Here is a 13,394-nt window from a genome sequence, read left to right as displayed (position 1 = left end):
TACTCAATCCCTCTTGTTATGAAGGCCAGCATGCTATTAGCCTTCTTCATTACTTGCTGTACCTGCATGCTTACCTTCATTGACTGGTGTTCAAAAACACCCAGATCTTTTGTACTGTCCCTTTACCTAAATTGATTCCACTGAAGTAGTAATCTGCCTTCCTGTTCTTGCCACCAAGGTGGATAACCATACATTTATCCACATTAAACTTGCATCTGACCACTCAACTAACCTGTCCAGGTCACCCTGTAATCTCCTAACATCCTCATCACATTTCACCCTGCCACCCAGCTTTGTATCATCAGCAAATTTGCTAATGTTATTACTTATACTATCTTCTATATCATTAATATATATTGTAAAAAGCTGCGGTCCCAGCACTGATCCTTGCGGTACCCCACTGGTCACTGCCTGCCATTCCGAAATGGAGCGGTTTATCACTACTCTTTGTTTCCTGTCAGCCAACCAACTCTCAATCCAAGTTAGTACTTTGCCCCCAATACCATGCACACTAATTTTGCTCACTAACCTCCTATGTGGGACTTTATCAAAAGCTTTCTGAAAATCCAGGTACACTACATCTACTGGATCTCCCTCATCCATTTTCAGAGTTATAGCCTCAAAAAATTCCAGAAGATTAGTCAAGCATGATTTCCCCTTCATAAATCCATGCTGACTCTGATCTATCCTGTTACTACTATTCAGATGTGTCGTAATTTCATCCTTTATAATAGACTCCAGCATCTTTCTCACTACTGAGGTCAGACTAACTAGTCTATAATTTCCTGCTTTCTCTCTCTCACCTTTCTTAAAAAGTGGTACAACATTAGCCACCCTCCAATCTGCAGGAACTGATCCTGAATCTATTGAACTCTGGAAAATAATCACCAACGCATCCACGATTTCTCGAGCCACCTCCTTCAGTACCCTGGGATGTAGACCATCAAGCCCCGGGGACTTATCAACCTTCAGACCTAACAGTCTCTCCAACACCAATTCCTGGGAAATATAAATTCCCCTAGGTTCAGGTCCTTCAGCCACTGTTACCTCAGAGAGATTGCTTGTGTCTTCCCCAGTGAACACAGATCTGAAGTACCAATTCAATTCTTCTGCCGTTTCTTAATTCCCCGTAATATATTCCCCTGTTTCTGTCTTCAAGGGCCCAATTTTAGTCTTAACCATTTTTTTTGCCTTTCACATACCTAAAAAAGCTTTTACTATCCTCCTTTATATTTTTGGCCAGTTTACCTTTGTACCTCATTTTTTCTCTGCGTATTTCCTTCTTAGTAATCCTCTGTTGTTCTTTAAAAGCTTCCCAGTCCTCCGTTTCCCACTTATCTTTGCTATGTTGTACTTTTTCTCTTTTAACTTTAATGGAGACAATTTATAACTATGAAAAAGACATTGCTTACATATTTGTAAATGGCATGACAAAACCTGTCCACTGAGTGATAACATGATCTTTTCACATGAGCTTTGTCTTACAAAGGTCAAAGACTTTCCAAATATGAGCAATGTTAAAGATATTCAGCTGAGCAAGAGTTTTTGTTTTTGGAAAAACCTCAAATCCACATTCTTGGCTATCCTTAATAATCTTTCATCCCCTTGCTCAACAAGAACCTATTTATGTCTGCCTCACAAATCTTCTAGGACCCTGCTTCCATCACCTTTTCAGGAGAAGAATTCCAAAGGCTGAGTACACCCTGAGAGAAAAAAAAAAGTTGCCTCATCTCTATTTTAGGAGAAAGTGAGGACTGCAGGTGTTGGATATCAGAGTCGAAAAGGGTGGCGCTGGAAAAGCGCTACAGGTCACGCAGCATCTGAGGAACAGGAGAATCGACCATTCTAATGAAGGGCTTATGCCCGAAACATCGATTCTCCTGCTCTTTGGATGCTTCCTCACCTATTGTGCTTTTTCAGCACCACACTTTTTGACCCATCTCTGTTTTAAATGGTCAACCTCAGATTTTTAAACAATGACTCCTCGTTCTTGATTCTCCCAGAAGAGGCAACATCCTCTCAACATTTATCCTCTCAGCATCTTACATGTATCAATTGAATCACCACTAACTTTTTAAAACTCTAGTAGATACAAGCCTAGCCTGTTCAACCTTTCCTCATAAGATTAGATTAGATTACTTACAGTGTGGAAACAGGCCCTTTGGCCCAACAAGTCCACACCGACCCGCCAAAGCGCAACCCACCCATACCCCTACATGTACCTCTTACCTAACACTACAGGCAAATTAGCATGGCCAATTCACCTGACCCGCACATCTTTGGACTGTGGGAGGAAACCGGAGCACCCGGAGGAAACCCACGCAGACATGGGGAGAACATGCAAACTCCATACAGTCAGTCGCCTGAGTCGGGAATTGAACCCGGGTCTCAGGCGCTGTGTGGCAGCAGTGCTAACCTCTGTGCCACCGTGCCGCCCACTCATTGCAGATATTATTCCATTAAGCCATCTCTAATCCAATTCCAATACATTCATATCCTTCTTTAAATAAAGTGACTACTTTCCACAGCATTCCAGACATTGTCTCACCAGTGCCCTGTAAAACAGAAGCATAACGTCCAGATTTTTATCTTCAAGATCCCCCCACAATAAATGATAACATTCCATTAGCTTTTCTAATTACTTGCTGTACGTATATTCTAATTCATGCATTAGTAAACTCAGATCCCAGGGCACTTCATTCATTTTAAAACCTTTCTGTCTGAAAACATGTTATAATCTGGATTGGAACAACATTAAGAACAAAGATGTTACTCCCAAGCAGAATACACAAATTTCAACTGAATTATTATATAATGGTAACCAGAACTGTTCCACCTTGCACAGCACCCATATTTCATCTTTATCAAAATGTCTCCTTTATGTGCTCCGCTGGACAATGTTCTCACTTGAATGTACTTCTGAACAGATTATTGAATAACAAATTTGTAAGCATTATGGCTGTTAGATTAATGGTATTAATAGTGTTTTTATTAAGATTCTTCAATTTCTGGAACTGATTCTGCATGCTGTATAAATTCTAGTTGGATTCTGTCTGCAGGTCACAATGTAAGAAACCATATTGTTAAGCCCAATAGTACAGTCACTTACTTTTGGAATGTGACTGAAAATGACGGACCAACCGACTCTGATCTGGGCTGCCTGACTCGATTTTACTTCAGTAATCTGGATATGGATCGTGATATCGCCTCAGGACTTATTGGCCCTCTGTTAATCTGTGCAAAAGACATGCTGGATATCAATGCACGAATGGTGAGGAGAAGCTCTGTGTTAATTATTTGAGATTATTCTCCATAAGTATTAGGGAGTACCACACTTCCCCTTCCTTCCTTTCCTGAACACCTTGCATCCAGGACATTTAGTTGTCAATGCTGCCTTTCACTGTTATCACAACATCATTTCTCAACATAATTATCTGCATATGAATCTCATCAATATAATTTACTGCATGCCATGCGTTCACATAAATATACTTCACTCCCAATTTAGACTTTGTTACTCTCTCTTTTATGATGAACCCATTGAAGACTTTGATCTGAGAAGCTCCTTGAAAGTAGAGTCGCAGGTGAACAGGATAGTGAAGGCGGCGTTTGGTATGCTTTCCTCTATTGGTCAGAGTATTGAGTATAGGAGTTGGGAGGTCATGTTGCAGGGTGTACAGTGCATTGGTTAGGCCACTTTTGGAATATTGTGTGCAGTTCTGGTCTCCTTCCTATCAGAAGAATATTGTGAAATTTGAAAGCGTTCAGAAAAGATTACCAAGCATGTTACCAGGGTTGGAGGGTTTGAGCTACAGGGAGATGCTGAATAGGCTGGGGCTATTTTCCCCGGAGCGTCTGAGGCTGAGGGGTGACCTTATCGAGGTTTATAAAATCTTGAAGGGCATGGATAGGGTAAATAGACAAAGTATTTTCCCTGGTGTGGGGGAGTCCAGAACTAGAGGGTATAGATTTAGGGTGAGAGGGTAAAGATATAAAAGAGACCTAAGGGGCAACTTTTTCATGCAGAATGGCGCATGTATGGAATGAGCTGCCAGAGGAAGTGGTGGAGGCTGGTACAATTGCAACTTTTCAAAGGCATCTGGGTTGGTACATGAATAGGAAGTATTTGGAGGGATGTGTGCTGGCATGTGAGACTAGATTAGGTTGGGATATCTGGTCGAGTTGGACCGAAGGGTCTGTTTCTGTGCTGTACATCTCTAGGACTCGAAGAGTCACTGGACTGAAACATTAACTCTGACTTCTCTTCACAGATGCTGCCAGACCTTCTGAGCTTTTCCAGCAATTTCTGTTTTTGCCACTGAAAACTTTACTATTTTCTGATTCCAGTGCCACCTCTGTTTTCCAATATGCTTTGTATCTTGATATTCCTCTCTAGTATCATCTCCAAGTTCCCATATGTTTTCAAGTTAGTTTAAACCTCCCCAACAACACTAAAAAAATCACACTGCAAGGAAGTCGGTCCTAGCTCTGCTTCGGTTGAAATCTAACTCAGCCTGTGTATATCCCTCTACCCACTTCCAGCCTGAATTTCACACAAATTTAAATCCCTCCCTCTTTCCAGATATGCATTCATCTGTTTTATTCCTGTTTTATTGTGTGTGACACTGGGAGTAGTCCAGAGGTTACTACCTTTGAGATCCTCTTTGCTAATTTCCTACCTAACTTCACATGTTGGAACATGATGTCTGGCTTTTCACCAATCCCCCTGAACGTATTCCGCAGTCATTCAGTGACATCCTTGACACCCAAATCAGGAAGGACTTTACCCTGGATTCAAATCTGCATCTACAAGCACCTGTCTGTTCTCACAAGTATCCAATTTCCCAGAACTATTTGCCTTTGGGCCTTCTCTGTGCTCTCTGTACAGCTGAGCAAGTCATAGTTTTGGCTGCACTCCCCAGATGAACCATCACTTTCATCAGTTTATACTTGACTGCCCAGTGGGCAGCAATTCATTGTTTCCTGATAGTTCTGCAGTATGTAGCTGCAGGGTGACTACATTATAAACATGTTAGATAGAAAGCACTCAACCTCCTGGATGCCCACTGTTGCTAAAGCTCTGAAACACCATGTTAGAGCTGCTGCAACTGACAACGCTTCCTGTGCAAATGGTCACCCAGAACACAAGAGGCTCCCTAGAATTGCCACATATGACCAAATGTTCAATTGAGGGGGTCAGAACTGCCTTGTCATTCCTCCAACTATTAAATGATAAATATTGCTACTATTAATAAACTTTGCTACTCAAAATAAAGACTCACCAGCTACTCACTTCCACTTTGTTGGAAATAGAGAAACTAACTGAATGTTTTATTTAAAGTTTAAAAATCTACCAGCTGCCTGCAACATTTCCTAATTTTGGAGAAATGAAAATGTTGAATGAAGAACCAGTTATAATTAAAGATTTCCATCCTACAGAAAAAAAAACAAATTGAAAACTATAGAGAAATGCAAAATAGTATGCCTCTCTTTTAAACTAATAGATTTCTGCCAGGTCTAACAATGAATTGACAGGCTACCTCATGGAGTGATAAAATACATGCCAAGAAAAATTAGATGGCTAACATTGAATATTAGGTTGGATTGATGTCCTTCTGGAATTTTATTTTGGTTATCTTGAGCAAGGGGAAGAAACATAGCAGGAGGAATTTGCCAAAGGTTAAACTAGTTATATATAAAAGAAAGATGAAATACATTAAAACTGCACTCTAGAAGGTACAGACTTGATGATTGGACTCAGTGATTTTATCATTTTGTTCGATTTCAGCTTGAGACAATTCCTTGTTGAAATTGAGACATTTTAATATTTTGAAGGGAAAGCAATCCATGATGCTTGTTTTTCTGCTACTTCTACATTAGATTCTTACAGTGTGAAAACAGGCCCTTCGGCCCAACAAGTCCACACCAACCCGCCGAAGCACAACCCACCCAGACCCAGTCCCCTACATTAACCCCTTTAGCTAACACTACGGGCAATTTAGCATGGCCAATTCACCTAACCTGCACACATTTTTGGACAGTAGGAGGAAACCGGAGCACCTGGAGGAAACCCACGCAGACACGGGGAGAATGTGCAAACTCCACACAGTTGCCTGAGGCGGGAATTGAACCTGGGTCTCTGGCGCTGAGAGGCATTAATGCTAACCACTGTGCCTCTGATGCTAATTTTATTTTTCAATACATCCAACTTAGAATGCAGCCTTTTCTTTTGTTCTGTGCTTTCTAACATCCAAATAAATTGAGTAACATTACTGTTCTTTGACTGTAGAGCTCTGAAATTAAGACTGATTGCAACAAACCTATTCAAATTGGTGTTGGTAGGTCCAGAGTAGGCAGCATTGGTGAGCCTGGCTCAAACTTCATGGTGGTGATGGCAGCGAGGGTGATCTGGACATTTTCTTTCCCTTATGTTTCTGTTTCTTTAATTTCAGCTCTTGTTTTTTAATTCTAACCAATTTATTCTAAGCTGGTGTCAGAGAGTGGCTACTCTGTGCGCTTTGCACTATATGCCTGTACACTTGTACTTAGGTACATGTGACAATAAAATCTAATCTGAAATCTAATCTAAATTCACTCCTTCCTTGGATCATTTTAGTCACCTGAGATCTTCCCACCTTCCATTTTCTACAACATTTTTAAAAAATCTAAGTGCTCTATTAATTTCTTTTGTAGTCAACTTAACTTTGAAGAGAAAGTTAAGAAAAGTAAAGGAATAATCGGTCATATTTTTAGCCCATCATTCATAATTTCCAAAAAGATTTCAAAACCCTTTAGAAAACTGAAGTGTGAGTAAGATGACAATGCAACAAAAATGTTTTTACATATTTAGAATGACTGCAATGACTTGGCAATCACTGGAGTAGACACAAAATTCTCTTCAGAGAGCCACATTTCGGTTGCAGGGTGCATAGGAGCTGCAAGTAGAATTGTAAATCTTGAACTCACAAGATAAGGCAAATGACATATCTCCACTGTGACAATATTGAGCCAAATATTACATTTTTTTTCTATTTTCTTCACAGGTAAAAATTGACAGAGCCAAATACCTTTTGTTCTCCATCTTTGATGAGAATAAAAGCTGGTACATAAAGGATAATATTGAAAAATATTGTGAGGATCCATCACAGGTGAACCCAAATGATCCCAAATTTTATGATTCCAACCTCATGCACAGTAAGTGATTGTTGATGTTTCAATAACACAAGACATCCAACTTAGCCCTAAATAATCTTTGACATATCTTTCAAGGGATATGTAACTGAAGTTTGCATCTGAGTTTAATATTAGCAGCATCTGGATGTTTGGAGGATAATACAATTGACTTTTTCTAGCTTCCGGCTTAGATTGCTTTTGATTAACCTCAAGGCAGTCCTAGACCTAGTTTTATAGATTTCAGTATGGAAATGGTGGGACAAGTGCTTGTAACTTACATCAGGGAAACTGCACCTTGGTACGATACAGAAAGAATGAGCAATAAAGTATTCCACTTGGTAATAGACAATCTCCATAATCTTTATTATTACATTTGATAAGGGAAGACCTTTAATTTTATATCTTTGAGTGTGTGTCTGCGCATTCATCACATACACATAATTAATTAAGATGTACACATTTCTGGACAATAAGGATAAGCTTTTGGATTAAATGTCAGAATGGCATGGGAGGTGGGCAGTTGCATAAACTTACTCTTCAGACTGGCATGCTCATTTCTTCATGTAATGATGTGTTCAAAGCTTAAAATACTCCAAGAAGAGAGGGATGAGGCAGCTTGCCTGAAATGGATAATTGGCCAGTTGAGGCTCTTCATAAACCTGTCGGATGGCCAAAGCCAATTTCTTTATGAAACACAAGATGCATTCAGGGTCCATAACTAGGAGGACAAAGCAATGAAACAATGAAAAATAAGTCAGTATGTTGGAACAGTAGCCACAGGCATCACTGATAAGGGAAAAGCACATAGAAGGCAGTTGGCCATCAAGTATTAAGAGAATTATTTGCAACATAATTCATAAGGTTCTATAAGGGAATGGTCCTGATGGTGGATATGTCTTTCTACATATGGACCATAGAGATTCATCACTGAAGTTCAGGTTGACTCCAGGTTCCAGATGAAAAGGAAGAAAGAACATTGTAAAAAATAGTGAAATGCTACCCAGAAGATCAGATCGATACAGGCAGATCCCTGAGCAGTGGTGGGGAACATGCTACAGCATTAGTGCCACAGAAGACAACATCTAAGCGCCCTCATAAGGGTCATCTAAAGACCCACAGAAGGCCTTGCCAAAGACTTCCCATGACTGCGACATTCAAAGAACTTGCACTTCTCTTCAACCAGCTCCATCCAAGAATTGGCAACTGGCACTGGTGGCATCTCACACCAGTGGAGGACATCATTGTATGATTGAGGTAAAAGGTGCTTCATGCATGGATTGAATAGTTTTGACAATACACAGCCTTGTCATATTCTACCCACATTTTAACCATCCATCACCTAACCCAATACTCATTACTTGGTCTTGATATAGGCTCTGGATGAATCTCACATCTGTAGCATCAATGTTATATTTCAGCACCACATCCAACATCTTTTGGTGATCATTACAAACAATCAACCTTTCATAATCTTTGAAGCATATGCAAATACTGTTGTTAACATCTAGATATTTATCAAAAGTTAAAGGACACAAGATGCCATGACTCTACAGATATGTCTGTCAATAAGAGAATCCATGATACGGATGATTCTAATGGAAGTTCATGAGGTGGTCCCCTCGTCACCATTTACCATTTCCTCAGCTCTTTCATGACACACTTGAACGCTGGAAGGAACCCCTGGTTGGGGAGTGGGTAACAGGTGCCCCTCCACCCTGATGCTTTGCTTGACTGGTCAAAGTCACTGATTGCAGCATACATTTTGTGAATGTCAGTGTATTGTTCCTACATTCACTTTGAGTGGTGCTGCATATGGTTCTTCATGGGGTTGACCACTTTTTTAGATGGAGGACCTCACCCAGTTAAGGTGAGACACAATGAAGTAGATGAGGTAAGTTAATGCCTCCATTCTTACCTCATGACCCTGCAGGTCCTCAGGTAGTCCTAATCATAGGCACGCATCTCATGTTGGTTCTCCAAACAGAGCCACTTGACCCCCAAAGATCTGCATTTCTGCCTTTTGTGCTGGCCTAAGCCTGTTCTCATTGTCCAGAACTTGAACTTTGCTTTATCCTCCAGCTCTGATCTGATGTCTACTTCACACTGTGCAAAATGGCCAGAGATGTTTAAAAAGACTAACATGCTAATGTTTTAAAAGAATACTTTACCTTGACATAAAATGGTGTCCATGGGGTCAGGTGACTTCTTGTATGCTTTGTACAGACATGGGGCAGTCATTTCTCAGCATATATCAGAAAAGTTAAATATAAATAATCTGCCCAGGTGTTGATAAACACCCTTCTCCATTTAAATTGAAGAGACTATGTAATAAATCTGATAGACTTAGTGGACTATGAAGAAGGAAGTATAAATATAGACATTCAAAGACTATTCATAACTGGACTATTGATGGGATAACAAACATCCTCCATTGCTTCAGCATCAACTTATTTGGGTTGAGAATGGAATCTTTGATACTGTAGTCATATGACTGAAACAGGCTCAGGATAGGAAATACCTTAAGAATTCACAAAGACACCCCACAGCAGTCAGTCTGAGATACAAAGTGAAAATATCTCACCCAGTAAAAGGGAAAAACTGTGCCACAAAAATGGAGGCAATTAAGTGGAGCTAATTTATTTTCGCCACAGGGTTAGAAATGCTCTGATCAGATATGACCACAACTTTGAAAAAGCCAAAACCTGCTGCTGCTTAAACCATGAGTTCATACCCGAGGCGTTAATGTAAATTTTTCTTTCAGTGAACCAAGGGAGAGTGTTTGGGCTTGCAAATCTTCTGACAACTTCTTGAAGAATTAGAGTATTAATGATTTTCTGCACTTTAAGAAATCTAAGTGATTGTGACATTTTAGCATTCGTTCTTCTTTTGTGTGTATATACATGTCTTCTCTGAATCTGGAGTGTTGTGAGCATATTTCAAGTATTCTTGAAAGTAAACTTTTGCCTTTCTGATTTAAACTTATAAGGAAGCCTGTCTGACTTTAAAGTCACATCAAAAGACGTAAAAATATTCCTCAAAAAAATGCAGCTGCAGTTTTTTGAAAGGTGGGTTAAAAGGGAAAATATATTTCACATCTCTATAAAGGTGTGAGGACTCAGAGGTTCGATGTGTATACAAGGAAGATGTCATGGTGGAGATAGATCCTAATGTGTCTTCCTCCACGGGACAACTCGTATCAACTCCTCCTCCTCCGCAGTTGGCCCAATGAAACATAGAAGAAAAGGTAGTCATGAGATCTCAACACAATTAATGCAAGTTTCAGCTGCTTAAGATAATGAAATGACAGTTCACTGTTCGGAGAGGACCTAGCGGCGTTCAGATTTTTTCAGTCCTGTCCATGCTGGGTTCTTGTTTTGCCATCGCCAATGCTCCAGACACTATGGCCAGATCAACAGCCATCTTCAAAATGGACCTGTTGTGTGCACTTGTATGTCCTACCACATGAACGTGTTCTCTTTCACCTTAGCATTGTTGTTTGACCTCTGTTTGGCCCACAAGCTGAAGAACAATTCCATAAAACAATAGCTCTCTCCTTCACCCAATTGCAGATTTTTATTCATGAACGGTATTTCTGACTTCCCCTCTGCCTACTGTCCATTAGCACTGCTTACAGGTTCTCAGTTCTGCTCACCTATGATCAGAACTGAACATAACTTCAGGATCCCCAAATATTTTGCATTTGGTGATTGCTCACCAGGATGCTTGCCTAGTGGGCCTATGTTTGGACTGACTCATCCAGAAATGCAAAAGTCATTGAAATGTTTCCTGCACTGGACTCAAATCCTCTTCCACTCTTCTCTGCCATTTGACTCCTGTGCCATTTCAAGCCTTATTTTGTATCTGCCATGCAGGCCCTCTCATGTCACTCACAATTATGTTGACGCTTCTCCATGCTGTCACCACGATTAACATATATCGAGTGAGGAGTTAGAGAAATGGCGTGGAGTTACTGAATTCTCCTATTCACTGCCCTCTGTTCAAAGCATCTTTCAACTATTGAGATAAATGGCAATCACAGCAGTAACTGTTGCTTGCCCTTTAAATCAAGCCTGCTGCTTCTTCTGAATTGCCTCCTTCCTGTGCTTGCTGTTGCTAATTGGACTACGAGCAATGAATGTGACTTTGGGTCAATTAAGTTGACTATCAATTAAAAGGCAATGTGTGGAACCCAGAAATGAATATGATGCTGAAGCCTCGACCCAGGAAGTGAAATCCTATCCCAGTTTTTTTTTCACATTTGTCATTTGTCTGTATTATTAACATATACCAACGTTATATTTCAGGTACTGATCTGTATGATTGCTTGTTATTTTGTAGGTATTAATGGGTTTGTCTATGAAAATGTCCCCGGGTTGAAATTCTGTGAGGATGACGTGATTTTTTGGCATATAATCGTTGGTGCTGAAGACAACTTTCTTTCAATTTATTTCCATGGACAAACATTTAAACATGACGGGGTGTATGAAGATGTGTTAACTCTCTTCCCACTTTCCAGTGAAACAATCCACATGAACATGGATAACATTGGTCAGTAATACAGAATCTTATACTTAGTTTGCAGGGAAATGAAACATATGGACCGCCACAAAACCTCTATCCATGATCCTAGCAGGTATGCTGGGATCATGGCCTCCGATTCGGTTCACTCATATTCCCCCTGAGCGTATGATGTCAGTGGGGTGATGTCTAATTTGCAAGCAGATACTGAGAGTTGTAAAGTCCAGCATCATCTGTTTCATGCAGTCAGAAAATATGAACCAATTATAATTCTTAAAGGCAACAAAGGAAGTAAATCTAGACATTCCTACCCCCTAACTTTGGGCAGAGTCCAGACCATTTTATCCACTGGAACTATCTCGAAGCCAACATGTTGGAACTTACTAAGCCTGGTAAATCGGAGCTTCTAGATTAGAAAGGCTCTGGTCTGTTTTTGGTTCCACTCCATGAACCTTAAAGATATTAGCTCATAATGAGAGTTATCAGTTTTGCCCTTTACAAGGTATGTCACAAAAATATAGTAAATGTTAGTTCAAATCAAATGCAATAATCTCAGCTCCAAGACATTACTGCAAGAGTTCCTCAGTTTAATGTCCTTGGCCAACCATCTTCTGCTTACTCATCAGTGACCTCCACTCGGTATAAGGCCAGAAGTGGGAAATGTTCACTGATCAACACCATTCACAACTCCTCAGATACTAATATAGTCCATGTTCAAATTCAGCGCAACTTGGACAGCATCGGGCTTGTGCAATTGAGTAGCAAGTAACAATCATGCTGGACAAATGCTAGGCAATGATGACCTCTAACAAGAGAGAATCTAATCATCTTGTCAGGTCATTCAATGATTGTATCATTGTCGAATACCCCACTAACAAGATCCTGAGGAACACCATCGACCAAAAATTGAACTAGACCAGCCATATAAATATAACGGCTACAAAAGCAGGTCAGAGTTTGGGAATTCTATGACAAGTAGCTCACCTCTTAGCTCCCTAAAACCTATCCACCATCTATAATATACATTGGGGTGTCATGTAATATTGTCCACTTGCTTGGATAATTGCAAATCCAACAACGCTCAAGAAACTTGGTACCACCCAGGACAAAGCAGCTCACATTCAATTTCTTCAACACCCACTCCCTCCACTGTTGATGCACAGTGGCAGCAGTTGTGTTTCATCTGCAAGATGCATTGCAACAACTCATCAAGACTCCTTTAACATCACCTTCCAAATCGGTGACCTGTACCACCTAGGACAAGTGCAGCAGATGTATGGGAACACCACCACTTGCATGTTCCTTTGCTAATAATATGGAATGCAGCAGATCAAGAAAGCAGCCCATCATCTTTTCAAGAAAAAAAACCAAAAGAACTGCGGTGGCACAGTGGTTAGCACTGCTACCTTACAGCACCAGAGACCCGGGTTCAATTCCAACCTTAAGTGATTCTCTGTGTGGAGTTTGTACATTCTCCCCATGTCCGTGTGGGTTTCCTCCCACAACCCAAAAAAATGTAAAGGTTAGGTGAATTGGCCATGCTAAATTGCCCACAGTGTTAGGTGAAGGGGTAAATGTAGGGGGTGGGTTGCGCTTTGGACTTGTTGGGCTGAAGGGCCTGTTTCCACACTGTAAGTAATCTATAAAAAATATAAATTGTTGGAAAAACTAATCAGGTCTAGCAGTATCTGTGCAGAGAAAAC

General features: G+C 40.4%; 1 protein-coding gene across 1 annotated transcript in view; it reads left to right on the top strand.

Annotated features, from left to right (window-relative positions):
* The window catches only part of f8 (coagulation factor VIII, procoagulant component), an 85,634-nt gene that overhangs the window by 28,472 nt on the left and 43,768 nt on the right, over positions 1-13,394 (top strand). Inside the window, exons 10-12 of the mRNA XM_060832685.1 lie at positions 3,060-3,271; positions 7,044-7,194; positions 11,512-11,721. Of these exons, the coding sequence (XP_060688668.1) occupies positions 3,060-3,271; positions 7,044-7,194; positions 11,512-11,721 (573 nt within the window). The remainder of the gene's footprint in view (positions 1-3,059; positions 3,272-7,043; positions 7,195-11,511; positions 11,722-13,394) is intronic.

Source organism: Hemiscyllium ocellatum, chromosome 11, assembly GCF_020745735.1.
Source record: "Hemiscyllium ocellatum isolate sHemOce1 chromosome 11, sHemOce1.pat.X.cur, whole genome shotgun sequence".
Taxonomy (NCBI): domain Eukaryota; kingdom Metazoa; phylum Chordata; class Chondrichthyes; order Orectolobiformes; family Hemiscylliidae; genus Hemiscyllium; species Hemiscyllium ocellatum.
This window is presented reverse-complemented; position numbering and strand designations above follow the sequence as displayed.